General features: G+C 45.2%; 1 protein-coding gene across 1 annotated transcript in view; it reads left to right on the top strand.

The window, feature by feature from the left end:
- Positions 1 to 22099, top strand: part of LOC129701322 (rod cGMP-specific 3',5'-cyclic phosphodiesterase subunit beta-like) — a 57079-nt gene extending 34980 nt beyond the window's left edge. Inside the window, exons 15-22 of the mRNA XM_055642480.1 lie at positions 1446 to 1533; positions 1761 to 1861; positions 6554 to 6661; positions 6767 to 6830; positions 16075 to 16149; positions 16730 to 16813; positions 19338 to 19494; positions 21234 to 22099. Coding sequence (XP_055498455.1) covers positions 1446 to 1533; positions 1761 to 1861; positions 6554 to 6661; positions 6767 to 6830; positions 16075 to 16149; positions 16730 to 16813; positions 19338 to 19494; positions 21234 to 21292 — 736 coding nt within the window. The 3' untranslated portion in view covers positions 21293 to 22099. The remainder of the gene's footprint in view (positions 1 to 1445; positions 1534 to 1760; positions 1862 to 6553; positions 6662 to 6766; positions 6831 to 16074; positions 16150 to 16729; positions 16814 to 19337; positions 19495 to 21233) is intronic.
- The last annotated feature ends 557 nt before the right edge of the window (positions 22100 to 22656 follow it).

Below are 22656 nucleotides of genomic sequence, written 5' to 3'. Positions count from 1 at the left end.
TTTGTTGCATGCTAACTGTCTTCATAAACGGATCTGCCACTGGTAAATTAAGTAACATGTGATAAATAACATTATTCCAAAATGAATTGGACATTTAATGTTAGATGTGATATTAACGTTTTAGAATCAGAATCAGTAATTCGGGATTAAAGTGTATTAGCTATAAGGAAAGATTGGATAAACAGTTGAAGGCTGGCAGGTGACTTGATAGAAATATATAAAATTATGAGAGATTGACTTTAGAGTGTTTTTCCTGGAGTGGAAATGTCAAATGATAGAGGACAAAGGTTTCTGGTGTGAAGGGGAAATTTCAAGTAGATTTACTGAGCAAATGTTTGACATGGATTGGTAGATGCTTGGGATGTGCTACATGGGGAGGCGTTAAATGCAGGCACAGTAGCAACATTTAAGAGGCATCTAGGTAGCTGCATAAAGTTTTTCACTATATCTCGGTAAACATGACAATAATAAACTAATATCAAGATGCAGGGAAAAGAGTTCAATTTGTAGTATGGACCACATGCTGCCTGATGAGATTAGTTTAACTTGGCATCTTGGGCTGGCACCGACATTCCCGAGAGAGTGCCGCCACCTACGGCCGTCATTTTTGGCCACCTCGCTCAGACCAAAGGGCTTTTCCTTGTGCTGCACTCTTTCTATGCTTCTATATACCCCAGTCAATCAAATAGCATCTGCTAAAAGAAAATAAAATAGTTAATGTTTCAGGTTAGATGACCAACCCTTGTTTTGTTAAATTCAATTTATTAATTTATTAAATACCCTCGTTCAATTTGTAGATAATCTTGAACACAGAATAAAAAGCGTAATCTCTTTTCCCCTCTCTCCTCCCCTCTCTCTCTCCCCTCCCCCCCTCCCCTCCACATGGCAGATGATGCCATCACCCCTAGAATGTAAGACCCCCCTTCAATGTTCATCTCCCCCTCACTAGTACTCCCTCTTCTCCTCCTCTTCATCAACCTCTTGCTACAATGATAATTTCTCTCTCTGATCACATAGATTTGACTAGAGATCTGTAAAGGGCTGTTTATGGGGTAAAAGGAGCAAATTAATAATATTAGTATAATATCAAGGGGGGTTGATTATATGGAGGGGTGAGTTAGTGTGTGTGACATGGAGGATAACTTACTAACTTTCTAGGATGGGAGGGGCTTGGAAGGGTTTATATGGATGAGTGACATGGAATGGATGGGAGGTGGAGGATTCTTGATAGGAGGGTAGGAGGGTTTTACTGACTTGGGTAGAAAAGACAAAAGGTTACCAGAATGCACAAGCTCATTTACTTTTTACTTACAGCTGCGTTTAAAACTCTTTGAACAAGTTTCTTTGGTTTATCTGTTCCCTTTGTTCGTGGTCCTCTGGAAAGTCACTGTTGCCCACGGTAACAAGCAACCCACTATTTCTCATTGCTGTTTCTTTATTATCAGGTCCCAGCACCCATTGGCTAAACTCCATGGTTCTTCAATCATGGAACGTCACCACTTGGAGTTCAGCAAGACTTTACTTGCTGATGAGGTGAGTCTTGGAATCAGGTGGACTCGTGATTAGTCGGGGTCTTCTTACTGAACTGATCAGACATTGGAGTGAAATTGAACAGAATGTGGTTGAAAAAGTGTGGACGGATGGTATAATCCATTTGTTTGGTACCACTGTCTGTGGATGATAGCTCATCGCATGTTGACGTTAGTTCTTCCATTGAATTCAAGAGGAATTTGAAACCTATCCCACCCGTTCTCTTTCAGACACTGAACATATTCCAGAACTTGAACAGGAGACAGTATGAACACGTCCTACGCCTGATGGACATCGCTATCATTGCTACAGACTTGGCTCTCTATTTTAAGTAAGGGGCAGTAAGTCTCCTTTATTGATGAACAGCATTGTAATTTATCTATCTAGCAGACATAATACCATAGAAAGAGGATCGCTGAGGCTTTGCAGTGTCTCAGCCAAAGAACTGATTTATCACAAAGAGATATTGATTGATTGAAATTAGTTATAAAGTCAAAAGATTTTTTTTTTAAATGCATTGCTACATAGTTTAAATTCTTCTTTACAAGTGCAAACTCTTCGAGATCATATTACATAATTAACCCAACCACATGCTGGGCAAGTTAAAGGTTTACAAGGTAAGCTTTATCGTATGCTTCTCTTTGGGGCAAATCTTCCAGAGCGCAGCTGGCAGATCCGTTGCCTCACAGCGCCGGAGACCCGGGTTCGATCCTGACCTTGGGTGCTGTTTGTGTGGAGTTTGCATGTTCTCCCTATGACCGCATGGGTTTCCTCCAGGAGCTCTGGTTTCCTCCCACGTCCCAAAGATGTTCGAATTTGTAGGTTAATTGGCCTCTGTAAAATTGCCCCTAATGTGTAGGCAATGGATGGGAAAATAGGATAACATAGAACTAGTGTGAACAGGTGATGGTTGGCGTGGACATGGTGGGCTGGAGGGTCTGTTTCCATGCTGTACCACTGCACTCCAAACTCTAATGTACCTGAAATAACAGAGTTGAGATGCTGGGGAGTAACGTTCTTGAACTGGCAGTTTGTCGACTGAAACCACCTGCACAATATACCTGGGCTGTCAAAGAAACAAGCAAAACGATGGAATTTAGAGCATGGCTCATTAACTTATTAATATAAAGATGTCATTTCAAAAACATTGTTTGAAGTAGAATGAGCAGTGATTAGAGGGATTACAGAGAAGAATATGCCGTCAGATCAAATATGATCTAGATATTTACAGTTGTTGCCGTAACTGTACCTCAAAATCTTATTTTTCAAAGCATTTCACTACTTACTGAACAAATAAAACTCCTCCAGGGAAAAGTTCTGCTGCTTATCTTTGAGGATGGCTGGGTCAAACAGTGAATGTTGCTTTGTTTACAGAAGGCATGAAGGGTGCCCCATCTGGTGGTTAGGTTGCATTTTTAAACCTAAAGCTTGCATTTTGGTTTACTGTGACTCCCAAAGAGTCAGGTGCTTTGGCCACATAATGCAGGGCTGCCAACTCTCACGCTTTGAGCGTGACACTCACGCATTTCAGCCAATTCTCACGCCCTCATGCTGAAGACAGAATTCTCACGCTGACAGGCTGTCTTCAGTCCCTGCACAGCAAAGATCCTATGACGGAGCTATAGGATCTTTGCTGCACAGTTTGTCCGCATGACAGCGATCTGCACGGATTGGGGAAGCGCGTCGGTCCCGGGCAGCGGGTGTCAGCGCTTTTGTGTGCTGTCTGCGAACGCTGCGCTTCAGGCTGCCGCGGCAACCTCGCTCCCTCCCTCCCTCCTGCCCTTCAACTCACACGGCAGCGTCCGGGGAAAAAGAGGGAGGGGAGAAAGAGAGAGAGAGAAAGAAAAAAGGGAGGGATGGAGGCAAGAGAGACGGGGAGGGAATGCAGTAAGGGATTGAAGGAAGGGAAGGAGAAAGAGGAGAAAGAGGAAGCGCGAGGAAAAAGAGGAAGGGTGAGGAAAGAGAGAGGAGGGAGGAAGGGGAGGAATGAGGGAGGGAGGGGGAGGATGGAGGGGGGAAGGAAAGGTGTGTGTGTGTCTGTTTCCCTGTGTGTGCCTGTGTGTGTGTGTCTCCCTGTGTGTGTGTGTGTCTCTGTGTGTGTGTGTGTGTGTGTGTGTGTGTGTGTGTGTGTGTCTCCCTGTGTGTGTGTGTGTCCGTGTGTGTGTGTCTCTCCGTGTGTGTGTGTGTGTCCGTGTGTGTGTGTGTGTGTGTGTGTGTGTCTCCCTGTGTGTGTGTGTGTCCGTGTGTGTGTGTCTGTCTGTGTGTGTGTGTGTCTCCCTGTGTGTGTGTGTGTGTGTCCCTGTGTGTGTGTGTGTCTCCCTGTGTGTGTGTGTCCCTGTGTGTGTGTCTCCCCGTGTGTGTGTGTGTGTGTCCCTGTGTGTGTGTGTGTCTGTGTGTGTGTGTGTGTGTGTGTGTGTGTCTCCCTGTGTGTGTGTGTGTGTGTGTCTCCCTGTGTGTGTGTGTGTGTGTCTCCCCGTGTGTGTGTGTTTCTGTCTCCCTGTAACAGGAAAATTGCCCCCACTTTCCCCCATTTTAATTCTTGAGATTAATATCCCTTTGCTCTGTTAACAGCGTTTAAGTACTTATGAGGTAGGGTCAGGAAAGGGAACATGTTATTTCTTTTTAGTTTTAATTTGTTAGTTGATTGTTTGTTGAGTGCCATCATTTCTGAAATGGTCTTAAAGTAACTTAACTGTTATAAAGCAGTAATAAGTGATTTTTGTCCAAACAATTGGAACTTGCATAAAATGTTTGCATTATTAGCAGGACTGCCAACTCTCACGCATTGAGCGTGAGACTCACGCATTTCACAAAATTCTCATGCTCTCACGCTGATCACAAAATTTCTCACGCTCAAATATCTGCGGGTGCTGAAAGTTCAAAATAAAGCAAAAATTGTTTTAGAGGTGAGTAAAAACCATGAGGGGAATATCAGGTGAATGCATAGTCTTTTTCCCAGGATATGTGATTCAAGCACTAGAGGGGATTGGTTTAAAGCAGGGCTATCAAACTACCAGCACCAACCCCCCTCCCCCTTCCTCCCTGAGGCACGGCACACACCACCCATCCTCACCTCCAGCGGCTCTATGTCCGTCGACCGCTCAGTCCACACCCCATGGAGTTTTATCCCCGGCCCGGAGCCAGGAGTGGACCGGGTGAGTGGGGGCGTTGTTGCCGCCTCCGGAGCCTACTATGGGAGGGGGAACACCCGCTCCCACACCCTCCCTCGCAATTTCTCACTCTCAACTCTCACCCAATGTTGGCAGCCCTGCGTAATGGCCGCCTCGCCAGCAGTCTGTCTTGTCCCTTCTCTGTTTTTATTATTTTATGTATGTCTTGTATGTTTGTTTTAATGTCTCTTGGTATGTTTTATGTGGGAAGTGCGGGGGGGGGGGGGCGAATCGGGAAACTTTTTGCAGTCACTTACCTCGACGGAGATGCGATATCTCTGTGTCGCACCCTCCCTGCGGCCTACAACGTGGAGTGGTGTGGCCTTTCCTGGAGACCGGCCCGGAGCTTCAAGCCGGGGGCGCAGCGCGGCGTGGACTTACCATCGCGGAGCCTGGGATATTTTGCTGAGGATTGCCAATGTAGGAGCTTCGACCATGCAGCAGAGGTCTCCAGTAAGAAGTGGCCGACTCGGGAGCTCCATGGGATGTTCCAATCCGTCCCGACGCCGGAGTTTCGATCATCCCGACGAGAGGGCTTGAACAGCGGACCATCAGCAACAGCAAGTGCAGAGAGTTCAGCCCCGACCAAGGGTGAACAAAGGAGGAAGATGACTGAACTTTATTGCCTTCCATCACAGTGAGGAATGTGGATTCTGCTGTGGTGGATGTTTATGTTAAATTTTATTTTTATGTGAATTGTATATTGTTGTTTTTCTCACAGTATGGCTGTATGGTAACTCAAATGTCACTGTACCTTAGTGGTACATGTGACAATTAAATTGAATCTTGAATCTTGAAGTCCCTCCTGGAATGAATTAGGCAGCAATAGGTCTTTTAAGTAATTTTTCTTTTAGCTTGGCATTCCCACTTTCTTTTTAAAATGTCTTTAAATTTATTGTCAACTTTTGTTTGTGGTGCATGGGCATTGGTCTCCCAGATCGGGGTGATGTTTGCCCAACAGCAATCTATGAAAGGAAATGAAAATCAAATCAGAGAACCCTACTTATTCGGCACAACATTCCAATTAAATAACAGAAAGAGGAACACAATTTGTAGAAGCAGAGAAACAAGGAACTTCAGATGCTGCTGGTATGTACCAAAGATAGACAGGCACATAGTGCTGGAATAATTCTGCTGGTCATGCAGCATCTCTGGAGAAAAAGGATGGGTGAATTCCCGGGATGGCGGGGCTGTCATATGCTGAGAGAATGGAGCGGCTGGACTTGTACACTCTGGCGTTTAGAAGGATGAGAGGAGATCTCATTGAAACATATAAAATTATTAAGGGTTTGGACATGCTAGAGGCAGGAAGCATGTTCCCGATGTTGGGGGAGTCCAGAACGAGGGGCCACAGTTTAAGAATAAGGAGTAAGCCATTTAGAACGGAGACAAGGAACCACTTTTTTTCACAGAGTTGTGAGCCTCTGGAATTCTCTGCCTCGGAGGCAGGTTCTCTGGATGCTTTCAAGAGGGAGCTAGATAGGGCTCTTAAAAATAGCAGTCAATTGATATGGGGAGAAGGCAGGAATGGGGTACTGATTGGGGTTGATCAGCCATGATCACATTGAATGGCGGTGGTGGCTCGAAGGGCCGAATGGCCTACTCCTGCACCTATTGTCTATTGACATTAAGAATGGTCCCGACCCGAAACGTCACCCAATCCTTTTCTCCAGAGATGCTGCCTGACCCCCTGAGTAACTTCAGCACTTTGTGTCTAACACAATTTGGAGAGACAAACATGTCACAAAATAAACCTGTTCCACAGAGTTCTTATTTATGTCAGGAAGGCCAGAAAAGCACAATTCTGCAAAAATGCATCTTTCATAAGATTTTAATTGTTTCCATTCTTGCAGAAAGAGAACAATGTTTCAAAAAATTGTCGACCTCTCCAAAACGTACGAGGATGACAAAGCGTGGGTGGACTATATGTCTCTGGAGAATACCAAGAAGGAAATAGTAATGTAAGTACAAGTCGTTCAAAACGCAGTACAGGCTGTGAAAAGCCTTGTAGGTTTTGATGAATAACTCCACGGAAAAGTGATAACATTTGCTCTTCCTACACCCAGGGCCATGATGATGACAGCATGTGACTTGTCAGCCATTACGAAACCCTGGGAGGTTCAGAGCAAGGTGAGTTCTCAAATCCAACAGCATATTGTACCACCATGAACCTATGCCATTTGGAAGGTCCTGTAGTGTTCCTGTGTGTAGACTAAAATGTTATGGTGACATGGGGCTTTATTCTATGTCAACTTTATACTATTGTTTGATCTGTGGAATTCTTTGTCACAGAAGGCTGTGGAGGCTAGGTCGGTGGATATATATATATTTTTTTTAATTTTATTTTTATTAGCAGTACAGTAAATCACATTAATACATCGTATATATCTTATTACATTATGTTGTACCACTTCATTTTTTGAGCTTTAAAAAAGATAGAAATAAAAGAAGTAAGGAAAGTAAGCAAGAATCGTGAAGGTGCAGGAAAGTGTTGGGAGAAGAGAACCCCTTAGGGAAGGAATTAGAGAAGGAAGTAAAGAAAAGAAATAAGACCCTAGAAAGAAAAGAAAAAAAAGAAGAAAGGAAAATCAATCGCTCTATTGTAACACAAAACTCCGCAAAAAAGGATATACCAACCGTGTTTTTATTAAAAATTTATTTTATACCCCCCATTACCAGGTCCTGGTAGCCTTTATGTTTTAACTTATTATTGCACCTTCCATAAATGCAGACCACGTCTTTCAAAAACTAAAATAAATAAACTTTTCCCCAATGTCTCACCCATTTGTGATAAATGTCAGTTACAAGAAGCTAACATAGCGCACTCTTTTGTTTTCTGTATAAAAATCCAAAAATTCTGGAACAAAATATTTGAAATCTTCACAAAATTATTTAAAACGAAACTACTACCCAAAGTAGAATGGATTATTTTTGGAATATCGGAAGGTAACCCAGAATTAAATATGTTTCAAAAGAACTTACTTAATTATGGGCTAATAATCGGAAAATAGCTTATACTTAAATTTTGGAAAAATGCTCCAATACCAACAACAAAAATGTGGATTTCAAACATGTTCGAAACACTACACTTGGAAGAGATGAGACTCCTCCTAGCAGGCAAAGCAGATCACTTCCAAAAGTCGGTGGATATATTTAAGGCAGAAATAGATAGATTCTTGATACGGCCATCAGAGGTTATGGGGAGTATAAATTAATGGAATTTCAATCGTGGCAGGAGGCTCCTTTTGAATCAACAAAGGCCACCACGTATTTATCCGCATCCTGGCAGACAACTTGTACACAGTAAGCTTCCATAAACAATAGTGTCATAATGATCAATAAAACTACCTTGGTTAATTACATTCTTGATTAGTACAGGAGTCGGGGATTATGAGGTGAGCATGCTCTCCCATGCAGGACAATGGGTTGAGGAGGGAGAGATAGATCAGCCATGATTGAATGATGGAGTAGAGTTGATGGGCCGAATGGCCTAATTCTGCTCCTATCACTTTGATCTTATGAACTACTGTGTGGAATTTGAACGGTGTTAATCTAAATTGCTAAATTTATTGGCAGTTATTCGTTAATACATTCCAATGTAGATGTGGTAAATTAATGGTTAATAGATTATCTGTAGATAGAAGTACCTGTAGCTACATAACCATAGAAAAATTGAAAGATGGGTAAATGGCTACATAATATGCTTGAACTTAAAATAGTTTATTGTTTTGATCTCTTTGATTGCAACAGGGTGCTTTACATGTTTGTGCATTATCTGTCATTTGTATTGCTTAAGAGTGCCCACAGTGTTCTAATGGCATCCCCCACTGTTCTTTAAAGGAGGCATTGTCCTGACTTTGGCATTATAAGCAGAAAATATTAGCTTGATGAAAATTTGTTTTATGTTTGATAGTTTGAAGCAGGTTTATTGAATGTGTGAATTATAATATTTCAATAGTTTGTATTGTAGCTACTGTACCTAGCAGTATCAGATGCTACAAAATAACAGAGATCTTGTCTCTCTGGTCAGATACACTATAGGGATCATGAGTATAAATGAATGGAGTTTCAATTGCGGCTCCATTTGAATCAATATGGCCATTGACAATTAGGGAATCCCCAGCTATGAAGCTACAACCTTTTAATAACAAATAGACACATGGGAAAATCCACAATAATCACAATATTCATGGAATCACGTGGAAGAATCTCCCTACAGGTTAGAGTCAGGTGGATGAAAACTGTATAGTCATCAATGCACCCATCCACCATAAACATATTCCTTTTATAGTTGCAGCCATTATTCATGGGCAGGACATAAAATTACAAATATGTCTAGATACTAGACCAAGTGCAGACCAAGTCTGTTCCCCCAACGTGCGATTGTGGGGGGGGGGGCGGGGGGGGGGGAAGGCGGCATGCAGCGTCACACACATTAACTATCCCCCCCCCCCCCCGCACTCACGCTAATTACCCCCGATATTATATTAATATTAATTTGCTCCTTTTACTCCATAACCCACCCTATCTACTGACGCATAGCCCCCAACTTCCAGTCACATCTAGAGGAGGGGGGGGGGGGGGGGGGGGGGGGGGTAGAGAGTGAGGGCAGATAGAGAAAGGGCAGATACAGAAAGAGAGAGAGACACAGAAACACAGAGAGGGGCAAAGAGTGACAGGGGGGGGGGGGGGGAGAGGAGGAGAAGAGGAAGGGCGAGTGAGGGGGGGAAAGGTTGGGGAGGAGGGGAGGAGCAGAGAGGGTGAAAGTGAGGGGGAGAGAGAGAGGGGTGCTGAGAGGGTGGGGAGCAGGGGGAGGGGAAGGGAGGGAAAAGGGTAGGGGGTGTGGAGGGGGAGGGTATTTAGGGGAGGGAGGGAGGGTGGGGGGAGACAATGGAGGGGAGGAGGGGAGAGAGAGAGAGATGGGGGGAGAGAGAGGGGGGGAGGAGAGAGGGGGGAGGAGGGGGGGGGGAAGGAGAGGGGGGGAGGAGAGGAGGGGGGGAAGGAGAGGGGGAAGGAGGGGGGGAGGGAAGAGGAGGGGAGAGGAGAGGAGAGAGAGGGGGGGGAGAGAGGGGGGAGGAGAGAGGGGGGGAGGAGAGGAGAGGGAGGAGGGGGGGGAGGGGGAGAGAGGGGGAGGGGGGGGGGAGGGGGGGAGGGGGGAGGGGGGGGGGGGGGGGAGAGGGGGGTGTGCTGAGATGGGGGTGAGGTGAGGGGAGGGGGAGAGGTGGGGAGCAGGGAGGGTGGAGGGAAGGGGTTAGGGGTGTGTGGAGGGGAGGGGGGTTTAGGGGAGGGGTGGTGGGGGGGGGGGGAGAAAGAGGAGAAGAGAGAGAGGGGGAGGGGGGGAGGGAGGAGGGGGGGAGAGGAGGGGGGGAGGAGAGTGAGAGGAGAGAGTGGGGGGAGAGAGTGGGGGGAGAGAGGGGGGGGACAGGGAGAGAGGGGAGGGGGTGTGGTAGGGGAGGGGGTATAGGGGAGGAGGGGGAGAGAGAGAGAGAGAGAGGGGGGAGGAGGAGGAGGGAGGGAGGAGAGGGGGGGGAGGGGGGGGAGAGAAAGGGTGTGCTGAGAGGGGGTGAGGTGAGGGGAGGGGGAGAGGTGGGGAGCAGGGAGGATGGAGGGAAGGGGGTAGGGGTGTGTGGGGAGGGGAGGGTGGTTTAGCGGAGGGACGGTGGGGGAGAGGGGATGGGGAGGGGGAGGGAAAAAAGGGGGGAGAGGAGAGGGGGGGGTAGAGGGGGGGAGGAGAGGTGAGGAGAGGTGAGGAGGGGGGAGGTGAGGGGAGAGAGGGGGGAGGGGAGAGGGGAGGAGGGGGGGGAGGAGAGGAGAGGGGAGGAGGGAGGGGGAGGGGGAGAGGTGAGGAGGGAGGGGGGAGAGGAGATGAGGGGGGGAGTGAGGGGGGGGGAGAGGGGGGAGAGGGAAAGGGGGGAGGGGAGGAGAGGAGAGGGGGGGGGAGAGGGGGGGGAGAGTAGGGGGGGGAGGAGGAGAGGGGGGAGGAGAGGGGAGAGAGAGAGAGGGGGGTAGAGAGGGGGGAGGGGGAGGAGAGGAGAGAGGAGGGGGGGGGAGGGGAGAGAGGGTGAGGGGAGAGGGGAGAAGTGAGGAGGAGGGGGGGAGGGGGGGGAGGAGGGGGGGGGAGGAGAGGAGAGGGGGGTGGGAGGAGAGGGGGGGGGAGGAGAGGAGAGGAGAGGAGAGGAGAGAGAGGAGGGGGAGGGAGGGGGAGGAGGAGAGAGAGAAAGGGAGAGGAGAGGGAGGGGGAGAGGGAGAGAGAGAGAGAGAGAGAGAGAGAGAGATAGAGAGAGAGAGAGAGAGGGAGGGGAGAGGGAGAGAGAGAGAGAGAGGGATAGGGAGAGAGAGAGGTGGGGAGGGAGAGGAACCCAAACCCCCCAAACAACCATTTGCAGGCAGTGCTTTTTTTAATTTCAAACTAACCATATTTTATTTTCAAACCACATTAAGGGTACTTACTCACAGGTTTGAAGAAATTTGTTCAGTGTCATTCAGAGCTCAGAGTGCCCTCCATGTTGCAGAGTGATTGAGGCACACCACTTGCAGAGACTGATTGAGGCACACCACTTCCTGGTTTTATAGTCCCTCCCCCTCCCTCCAGCAGGTGCAGCAGAGAGAATGGGGAATTATGTAAAAACATTAATATCTCTGTCATTTTTCATCGACGGGAAATATCCTCAGCACACATGCGGCGGAGAAGGGCTCTGAGCAAGGTGGCCAAAAATGACGACCGTAGGTGGCGGCGTTCTCTCGGAAATCGCAGCACAGTAGGCCAAAACCGGTCAAGAACAGACTTTTAGTAATTTAGATATGAATAATCAATGAGGGCAGTGGGCAGGTGCTATAGAACTGCATGGGAAGGTAGACGCTCCCGTCCCCACAAGTCTCGGGCAGATGGGGCTCATCAGCCTGGGAAGGCAGTCCATCTAGGAGAGGGAAAACTCTGATTTAAAAAACTCTACTGTCTTGTGGCCATAGCCAGTCATAGAAAATGCTCCAGGATGCTCATGAAAAGGCTCCAGGAGTAAACCTCATGAAAATCCGGAGTCGGAGCCCCTAAGGCAGTTGGTCGTTGTCTACAACCTCGCTCTGGCAGCTCCTGCGACGGCGCTGGTGCCAAACTGTAACGGCCCTGCTGTTCCTTTGGATCGATCAGCGACGTGGAGAGGGGGGACGTGCTGCATGGGCAACAGCCTGTCCTCCATATGACATTGCCCCATGTTTGCATCCGACCAGGATGCATCACCCATGGTCAGTCATGACCGAGAGAGGCCTACTAACTAACGAATAATCAAGTTACAACTTTTTGTTATAATGCCATTCTCCTTTGCATATCTTAAATTTGCAAATCTATTTTCCCACTATATATGCATATATGCATTTTAAATATCTGGGAGTCCACATCTCTGAGGACATGAGGGGGGGGGGGGGGGGGGGGGAGGGGGGGGGGGGGGTGCAAACTCCAAAGCCAATAAAATCATGGTAGACCCCTTCCACCCCCTGCAACGGACTGTTCCAGCTGCTACGGTCAGGCAAACATCTCCGTTGCCATGCACTCGTGAGTAAGGCAAGGCAGCGCCTTTACCACCTCAGGCAATTGAGGCAATTCAGAGTGTCTCCAAGGATCTTCCAGTGCTTCTACGCAGCGGCTGTGGAAAGCATCTTGTCCGGAAATATTACCATCTGGTTTGGGAATTGCTCTGCCCAGGACAAGAAGGCTCTGCAGAGAGTAGTGCGTTCGGCTGAACGCACTATGGGAACTTCACTCGCCCCCCTGCAGGAACTTTACATCAGGAGGTGCAACTCCAGAGCCAATAAAATCATGGGAGACCCCTTCACCCCTGCAACGGACTGTTCCAGCTGCTACGGTCAGGCAAACGCCTCCGTTGCCATGCAGTGAGAACGGAGAGGTTGAGAAGGAGTTTCTTCCCAGAGGCCATTCGGACTCTCACCAGGGACTAACTTTACTGAATGTTTTTCCTTCCAATATTTAATATGTAAAAGAATATGTGTGTGTTTATGATTGTGTTTATAGTTTGTTTGGTTGTTTGGTTGTTTGTCTTTATACACAAAAGTCCGCGAGCATTGCCACTTTTCATTTCACTGCACATCGCGTATGTGTATGTGACGAATAAACTTGACTTGACTATAACCCAGCCTTTTTGATTCACAAAAAATTACTTTATAAAACATATTCAAGTCAGGCATGGTTTTGTAAATTGAGGAGTAGCTGAACCATAACAAATGTAGACTACTTGCCTCCTGATACACCAGTTTACCTTAGCGGACTCGAAAATACAGGAGTTGCAAGGATGCAAAAGGACTCATTAGAGACCAGGGACCATGATAACTTCTGTCAATTATTGCTGAATGAGGCATAGGGTCGAGAGGGGTGTAAGGGCTAAAGTGTTCTCACATAAAATCATAATCATAAACATAATAATAATCATAATCTATATGGCAAGAATGTTTTGCAACATATTTGGTTTGCCATTCAGTCATAACAAAAAAGCAACAAGACACACAACTACATAAAAACTGACATAAATATCCACCACAGTGGCTCAACATTCCCCACTGTGATGAAGGTAATAATGTCTTATCTTCTTCCCTCCTTTCCTCCCGCGGTCGGGGGAGTCGAACCATCTGCAGCCAGCAATTGAGCTCCTCATTGGGGCAGTCTAAGCTCCCTCATCGGGGTGGTCGAAAACTCCTGCAGCTTGCAGTACCCAAAATCAGTCCCTAGCCTTTAAAGTCCGCAGCATCCACAGGTTGGAGCAACAAAGGTTGACCCCTGGTAAAGGGATCACATGCTCTGAGATGTTAAAGTCCACAGGCTCCACGGTTTTGGAGCTCTCCAAGTTCCAGCAAGAGTACGATGTTAGGCCGCAGTGCAGACGGAGACACGACACAGAAAATGTTGCATCTCCGTCGAAGAAAGAGATAAGAAAAGTTTCATGACTGAATGATGCAGATGTCCTGACTGAAAATCACACCCTTCCGATCAATTATTTTAGGATAAGCCTTTCTAGAGAACATGCTTTTTTGCTTTGCCAATTTTCAAAATAGAGAATTTTGAATTTGGCGTTTGATTGGTACACTGTACAAGGAGACTACAAAGGCATCTACAGCACTTTATGTTTTGCTGTTAAAATAAATCCATAATCCGTTGAAGAAACAACACGATAGACCACTCTGGAAGTGCAAGTTTTGCTGTATACTTCATACTGTAGGACACATCATAATACACCCTGAGTGAATTAATTGGGATAGATTTTTGTTTTTTTAACCTGTTGCCTAGAATTAATCGATACCCACCTCATGTACCTTATATCAGATTTAAATCGGAATTCCGATTTTTTTGTTTTCCTATTTGTCAATTTGTTGTGCCCGATTATTTGGTAGCCCATCAACCGCTGTCTCTAAGGGGGTTGCATCCAATCGCCGACCAGCTTCCCTTAAAACTCCCGTCCAATCAACAAATCGGTCTCCTCCCGTCCAATCAGCCACTGTCTCCAAGGGCACTGTCCAATCACATAATGCGCTGGTCACTCGGCGGCCAATCAGACAGTCTCCGAGGGGCGTTGTGACCAATCACCCACCTGCTTCCCTCACCGAAGCAGATGATAGCTAGAGCCAACACAGAGAGAGAGAGAGAGATGCAAGAAAGCAGCTATGACATATAATACGCAATAAACTGAATTACAAATGCACAATAAACAAGATGCATTCTTGTACTCTTACATGGGTATGACCGCACATAAACCCCCCCCCCCAGCCTCACTGACCTTAGCGTACCCCTAGTTCCTAAAACCCATTCCCATCACTGGTTATGGCTGAAGTAGCTGAGGGAGCATAACATGAGTGTGCAGCAACTCTCACAGGCAACAATGTGATAATGACCACATAATCCATGTAAGGAATGTTGTATGGGGAATCTGTACAGTATTGGCCAGGGCGTTTGTGGAACTCCCTGGCTCCCCATTGTTCCAGACATCCCTCTTGCACCCTTTTTGCAATTTAAAATGAACTAACCTCTCTCTTCCCTGGTTCCGATTCAGGCTTTTCCTGAAAGATTGACCTTCTTTCCACAGATGCTGCCTGACCTGTTGAGTGTTTCCAGTGCCTTCTGTTTTTATTTCAGATTTCCAAAGTTTTTGGCGCTCTTTCAACATTCACAAAAGAGAGCTGGTTTAAGTCTTTAAGGAATATTGCAGGAGGTGTCTGTTGCCCTGAAATAGGAAATGGAGAAACAGACAAATGGCCCACTCTTGAATGCTAACTGATCCTGATCTCACTGGATGAGAATGAGATTAGTATTACTCTTGTTAGCCCTAATCAAAGTACCCAGTTTCATTCATTCTTTCAAGATGGCGGACTGCGGGGGTGATGCGCCGTTGTGTATGGCTGCTCCTCCTGCAGTCCGTCCTTTCTCCCTTTTTTTTTTTTATTTTTAGTCCTGTCCGTGGGAAATTTTAATTGGAAGTTTTCTTTTATGTGGTGGGGGGGGGGGGAAGGGGGAAACTGTTTAAATCCCAGTCCTACCTGGTCGGAGAAGCGGTTTTCTTCCGAACCGCTTCTTCGTCCTCTCTGTGCGGCCTATCGTCGAGCTGGAGCAGCGCTGGAGCGGCGTTTCCTGCCGGGACTGCGGGTCTTCGCCGGCGGTGCAGATGCTGGGACACCAACACCAACGCGGAGCGGGCGATGCCTTACCGGGTCGCCTTCGGGTAAGCTCCGGAGCACTGGGAACATCGCTGAGCTGCGGCTGCAGAGCATCCAGGCGGCACTGGATTTCAACACCGCGGGGCCTGGTGTCCGAGTTCGCCAGTGTCAGAGGTCCGGCCAGCGCGGCCTGAGAACGTTGGACATTGCAGTCTTCAGGGAGGAGGCGGCCGCTTCAGTCCAGGCCGCTGAAGAATCGTTCACCCGACGCCGATGACCAGCTTTGCGGCAGAGGGCCTGAGAACGTCGAGTTGGCTGAGGAGGCCACATATAGACCCCGACCTCGGGTGGACTATGAGGGGGAGAGCTGGATATTTTTAGTGCCTTCCCTCACAGTGAATTCTGCTGTGGGGGGACGTTTCTTGTTGATTTCTATAGTGTACTGTTCTGTGTCTTTTTTCTTTTTTCTCTTTTTTTGTTTTTATGGATTTATTGACATTTGATCTGTTCAATTAATTTAATCAATCTCTGTAAAGCACTGGTTCAAATACTGGTTTTGTTGAAAAGTGCTATATAAATAAAGATTATTATTATTATTATTATTATTTCTGGGCTCAGACTGGAGTAGAAAATCAAAACAAGAAGAAATGATGCTGAAGTGGATTACAAAACTGGATACTGAGCCAAACTCAACAATTATTGTATTTGTGTTGTGTTATAGGTGGCTCTGTTAGTAGCAGCGGAATTCTGGGAACAGGGAGACTTGGAACGGTCTGTATTGCAACAAAATCCTATTGTGAGTAAGGAACATTATGCAAATATATCAGGTTCATGTCAAATTTCTAGCATTTAAAAAAAAGTTATTTAATCTCACAGCTCTCTGCTAGTGTTGGGCCTCCACTAGTGGTTGGTTCTGACTGGATCTCACCCTGTCTCCAAACCTTTGGCTTCCTTTCGCCCTTGTGTTCATCAAGCTTCCCATATAATATTCTCCTCATACACTCCAAATAATGACAAATTTCAATTACTATTAGCTCTCTCGGTAAAGAAGTTTCTCATAAATTCATAATTGGATCTATTAATGACTATCTCGTATTTGCAGTCCTTTTTTGGAGTGCCCTGTCTTCTACAAATAAAAGCTATCATACCTGCCTACAGATTTAAAGACCCCAGTTAAGTCACCTCTTGATCTCTTTGCTAAGCCGAGCTTCATTGTCCCAGAGCAGTTGTAGGCAGGAACATATAGACCAAAAAACAATTGATTTTATCTTGAGCAATTTTAGCAAAAATGCTTTTATAGATAAACAGAATAACTCTACACTGCGTTTAAACTTCACAGATTTTAACTTTTCAGTTATATTTATTTAAATCCCTAGCCTATGATGGACAGGAATAAATCTGATGAGCTTCCCAAGCTTCAAGTTGGTTTCATTGACTTTGTGTGCACATTTGTCTACAAGGTACGTGGATGTAATATATTTGGTAACTTCTAAAGGGGTTTGCATCTAAGCATGTTAAAAATATTATTTTAATGATTTCCTGAAAATATTGCTTCAGGTGAAGCAAACCACAGGATTACAACCAAATTCATTTGTGCTACCAAGTTCTACCAGCAGCTTGGGTCAATCACAGAGAAACAGGCCTTAGCTGGAGAGTGAAAGCATGTTCCAACATTAAAAAGGCAACTAATCTGGTGGTAACACTGGAACATCTATCTTCTAACAGGCAGGTCTCCTTAAGATCATTGCTATGGCACCAAGTGCAGGCTTAACACATCGGAACGTCTTCTGCGGGATAAATTCAAACCCTCTTTAAGTGGATAATTAGGCAAACATCTGTATGTGACTATCGCACATTACCTCTGCATGGCCTTGTTATTTCACCTGCAATCAAATAGACATCCACCAGTAAAACACAAAGTGTAGAAGTAACTCAGCATGTCAGGCAGCATCTGTGGAAGGAATGAACAGGCAACGTTTCGGATCGGGATCCTTCTTCAGATTTATTGAATATCTTATCTGGAGTCTGAAGAAGAGTCCCAACCTGAAATGCTGCCTAACCATTCGCTCCACAGATGCTGCCGGACACGCTGAGTTACTGTAGCACTTTGTGTCTAGCACTTTGTGTCTTGCTCAAGATCCCACCATCTGCAGTTGCTTGTATCTCCAGCTATCCACCAGCTCCCTGTTGATGGTGAAGGAAGAAAGATTTAATAGGAATCTGAGGGGTAACTTTTTCCACACAAAGGGTGGTGGGTGTATGGAACGAACTGCCGGAGGAGGTAGATGAGGAAGGGACTATCGCAACGGTTAAGAAACATTGGACAGGTATATGGATAGGACAGGTTTAGAGGGATATGGGCCAAATGCAGGCAGGTAGGACTAGTGTAGATGGGACATGTTGGTTGGTGTGGGCAAGTTGGGCCAAAGTGCCTGTTTCCATACTGTATGACTCCAATGTGGTTGTTGTCTAATCCAGAAATTAATTTGTAAACATACACAATGAAAGATGAAATAAAGCAGGCTATGATGTTTGTAGGTCTGTGCTTCTAAAAATCTATTAGAATAAGCACAACGGTTTTAATGGTTCTTGCTATTAAGGGAGTGCAACGTAGGTTCACAAGGTTAATTCCAGGGTGACGGGACTGTCATATGCTGAGAGAATGGAGCAGCTGGGCTTGTACACTCTGGAATTTAGAAGGATGAGAGGGTATCTTATTGAAATATAAGATTATTAAAGGTTTGGACACGCTAGTGGCAGGAATCATGTTCCCGATGTTGGGGGAGTCCAGAACCAGGGGCCACAGTTTAAGAATAAGGGGTAAGCCATTTAGAACGGAGACGAGGAAACATTTTCTCACAGAGAGTTGTGAGTCTGTGGAATTCTCTGCCTCCAGAGAACCAGTGGAGGCCGGTTCTCTGAATACTTTCAAGAGAGAGCTAGCTAGGGCTCTTAAAGATAGCGGAGTCAGGGGATATGGGGAGAAGGCAGGAACGGGTACTGATTGTGGATGGACAGCCATGATCACATTGAATGGTTGTGCTGGCTCGAAGGGCCAAATGGCCTACTCCTGCACCTATTGTCTATGGTCTAAAACATAGAACATTAAACATTACAGCATAGGAAAGTTTGGCACAAACACACAATGTTTGTGCCAAACATGATGCCCACCTGAACTAATCTCGCCAGTCTGCACATGATCCGTATCCCTCTATTCGCTACACTTCCATGTGCCTATCTAAAATCCTTTTAAACACCACTATCATATCTGCCTCCACTACCACACCTGGCTATGCATTCCAGTTCCCTATCACCCTCTGTGTAGAAAACTTGCCCCGCATATCTCCATTCAACTTTCTCCTCTTAGCTTATAGCTCTGCCTTTTAAGAAGGAACGGCAGATGCTGGAAAATCGAAGGTAGACAAAAGTGCTGGAGAAACTCAGTGGGTGCAGCAGCATCTATGGAGCGAAGGAAATAGGCAACGTTTCGGGCCGAAACCCTGAAGAAGGGTCTGAAGAAGGGTTTGGTCCGAAACGTTGCCTATTTCCTTCGCTCCATAGATGCTGCTGCACCCGCTGAGTTTCTCTAGCACTTTTGTCTACCTTATAGCTATGCCCTCTGGTGCTGGACATTTTCCCCCAGAGAAAAAGGTTCTGAATGTCTACCCTATCCATGCCCTTCATAATTATATATACTTCTATCAAGTCTCCCTTGAACTTCTGTCATTCCAGAGAAAACAATCCCAATCTCCCTCTGCTGCTGAAACCCTCAAATTGAAGCAGCATTCTGGTAAACTTTCTCTGTATCCTCTCCAAAGCTCGATAGAATTATGTTCACTGGATGAATTTTAGAAGCACATATGAGAAAAACTTCAGCCAGGTTCCAACATTTCAGACTCTGGAAATACCAAGTTCTCGGTTAAATTTGTTGGTTAGGTACTTGGGTACCAGTGCTGTTTGCCAGTTACAATTGCTTTCTTTCAGGAATTCTCTCGCTTTCACGAGGCTATCACACCAATGCTCAATGGTCTGCTCAACAACAGGAAAGAATGGAAAGCTCTCGCTGATGAATATGACTTGAAAGTAAAAGCTCTGATGGAAGCCAAAAATCAGAAAGCAGAAGAGCTAGAAGCAAAGAAAGGTGAGATAAACCTATGTCCCTATCCCCCCCCCCCCCCCCCCCCCCCCCCCCCCCCCCCCCCCCCCCCCCCCCCCCTCAAATAATCAGAGGCTGGCAAATACTGGCCTTCCATGGACTTTAGAAACGTTTTCTTTGAGCAATTCCCTGGAGATTCTGAAGGATTTATTGCTCTTGCTCTTCTCTTGCATTAAAATCAAGCCCAGAGTGAGCACTCAGGGTGAGACACAGCTGGTAGAGCTGCTGCCTCATGGTGCCGGAGACCCCAGTTTGATACTAACCTCGAGTGCTGTGTGTGTGTGGAGTTTGCATGTTCTCCCTGTGACCCACACCCACATCCTTCAGTTTGGAAAACCATCCCAACATGGTCTCCTGCAGCACAGGAACCTAGAATCCACTGATAGCTTGCTTGCTAAGTCAGCATGCTCAGTTCCAAAGTCTCCATCAACACTGTGCCATGAATCTATCACCCTTCCATTCCTTCTTTGCCTTGTGGAGGGACACGATCAATTTGCAAAGTAGCCTCGCCACATAGTAGAGTAACCACCTCCAAATGTGATTATCATCTTTATTTCAAGCTGTCCTGTCAATGTGTTTTGACTTCAACGGCCCTGACCTACCTAGAATCCCTAACCACGGTTCCCATACATCATTATCTATGTATCTCTATTTCCCGGCATCAGTCTGAAGAAGGGTCTTGAACCGAAACGTCACCCATTCCTTCTCTCCAGAGAAGCTGCCCGGCCCTGCTGAGTTACTCCAGCATTTTGTGTCTATCTTCCATATAATCCAACATCTGCAGTTCCTCCATACACATCACTATTTTTACCTGGTATAGATGTGGGAAGCCGATTCCACTGTGAGTTCAGTAGCAAAACAATAGCTGTGACACACCCGATAGCTTTTGACAAAAGGTAAGGCTAGGGAAGGAGCATTGTCTTCTGTCAAAGCTTTCATTGAACATAACACTTGTTCGTGTGCAAGGAAAATTGAATCGGCAGTTAAAACCAAACAATGACCTGAAGCGAGACGCTGTGGAGGATATTCAGTTTAAGGTTTTACTCCCGGAGAAAGAGCAGGAACTAAAGGAACTGAAAGAAAATTACCTATTGGCCCCATCCAGACCAATATTTGTGGCTAGAATTCTGAAGATACGCACTATTAAAAACATTTGACTAGAAATTTAAAATATTTGTTAAATAAACATTTACACATGTTGAAATTATATTGTTTCATGCAACCAAGTTAAAAAAACATTTGAAAGTGTAGCTTTTACAAATTAGTAAATTCTCAATAGAAAATAAAAGCTCAATAAAAGAACACAGAGAACATTAGACCATAGAGAATATAGTATATAGGAGACCTTTATGTCAGGGCTAAAATGCATAGAAAAGATAGACAATGTGTTGGAGTAACTCAGCAAGAGACCCGGCATCCCTGGGGAAATGTTTTTCCACTTCCAGTTCCTCTCCTTCCTCCTACTTTCAGTCTGAGGAAGGGTTCCGACCCGAAATGTCACCTGTTCCTTTTCTCCAGACTTGCTGCCTGACCTTCTGAGTTTCTCCAGCACTTTTTGTTTATCTTAAGCATAGAAAATAATTGGTTACGTAGAGAATACTGGGATAAAATAACCCTCTAGTTTATTTTGTGCCATAAAGCACCAATTAAATGTTTTCAAACTTCTTAGTTTCCCGTATTCAATTACGCCTTTGCTCATTGTTGCTTTGGCTTTCCCATTTCAGCCGCCACTGCTGCTGCTGAAGCAGAGAAAGCTCAATCGAAAACCTGTTGTGTGTGTTAGCCTTGTGGTTCCTCGCTGCCTCTCTCTTCAGTAGTCACAATGACGAGACTGCACGAACTGTACGGAAGTGACATCTGTTTATCCAGTGACTTGTGCTTGGATTCTAGTGTCAAGGAATGACCAGGCGATGAGACCAGCCTGCGGTAACGGGATTAACTCATTACAATGGTAAATCTGTTGTGTGTGGCACTTGTGCTTTAGTTCCTACTATGTACATCATAATATATTTTGAAACAAATAAAAATGGGGAACTTCCCAAGTTTTGTGGTGATGGAACTCGATGGACAGCAGCTCAAAATAAGTTCAGTTCTAAGCAATATTCTGTTTCTTTGGTGACGGTGAGAATAAATATTGAGTAGGAAGTACAAAAGGTCAATGTGCTACTGTCCCATTTGCTCTGCCATCCCAAATAACTGCTTCCATCGAGAAGGAATATCTTCCGATCACAAAATTTCATTTAAACTTTTGATGAATAAACAAATAATACCTGCATGTACAAGCGGTAATAGAAACTACACCTTTCAGTGTGTTTTTACTCAAATAGCTTTGATCCATCATTGTTTTTTAACAATTTATTCAACTTTAGTGTTCAAACAAGCATGCAAAATAACATTGGGGTTATAAATCATAATAAAATCATTGAACTATCATTTTCCAACATGGGATTTTAAGTATGTAATTCCTTTAGTCAAATGTGAATCTGGAAGGCAGGATGCAACTGAGTTGTTACAGATATTGCAATAATGACGCCTTGTGATCAACTTGATTGTGTTGTTGCATTATTACTCCATTAAAATGCTTTAAAGTGTGTAGTTGCTAACCACACCTTGTAATCTTTGACCCAACTGAAAATTGGGAAAGCATCTTTGAACTTTAGCCTCTTTGGAAACAGGCGTCGAACTATTCGACATTTTAGATCTCTTTTTAAATTTCCATTTTTTTCTTCTGATATATTGCAAAAGTATGTCACTTGGCCATGTTGTTAAATTTACTTATTTTCCAAAGTCCTATCAACATGAAAAATTGTGTTAATATAAAATCAAAATTGATCTGTTCAGTCTTTATAAATTTTGTGAAATGTTTGTAACACTAATTAAACATTTAAGGATTATTTTGAGTTTTTTCAGAACAGTTACACAATGGAATAGACAAAGGTATTATTAAATTCATTAGGTTTAGACCTACTCTCTGAGAAGATGCTTCATCAGGGTTTCCATACTGGTGGCTATATTTTCATCTCGCAGTACCATATAGAAACACCCATATGTTTATTGCAAAATAAAAACATATGTCGAGATAAAGACTACATACATTGGTAATTAATTTGTGGCTAACCACAGTATTTTCATTGGGTGTTGAATGTA

This window comes from Leucoraja erinacea, chromosome 1 (assembly GCF_028641065.1).
Source record: "Leucoraja erinacea ecotype New England chromosome 1, Leri_hhj_1, whole genome shotgun sequence".
NCBI lineage: Eukaryota > Metazoa > Chordata > Chondrichthyes > Rajiformes > Rajidae > Leucoraja > Leucoraja erinaceus.
Note: the sequence above shows the minus strand (reverse complement) of the source record. Positions and strands in the feature narration are given on the sequence as shown.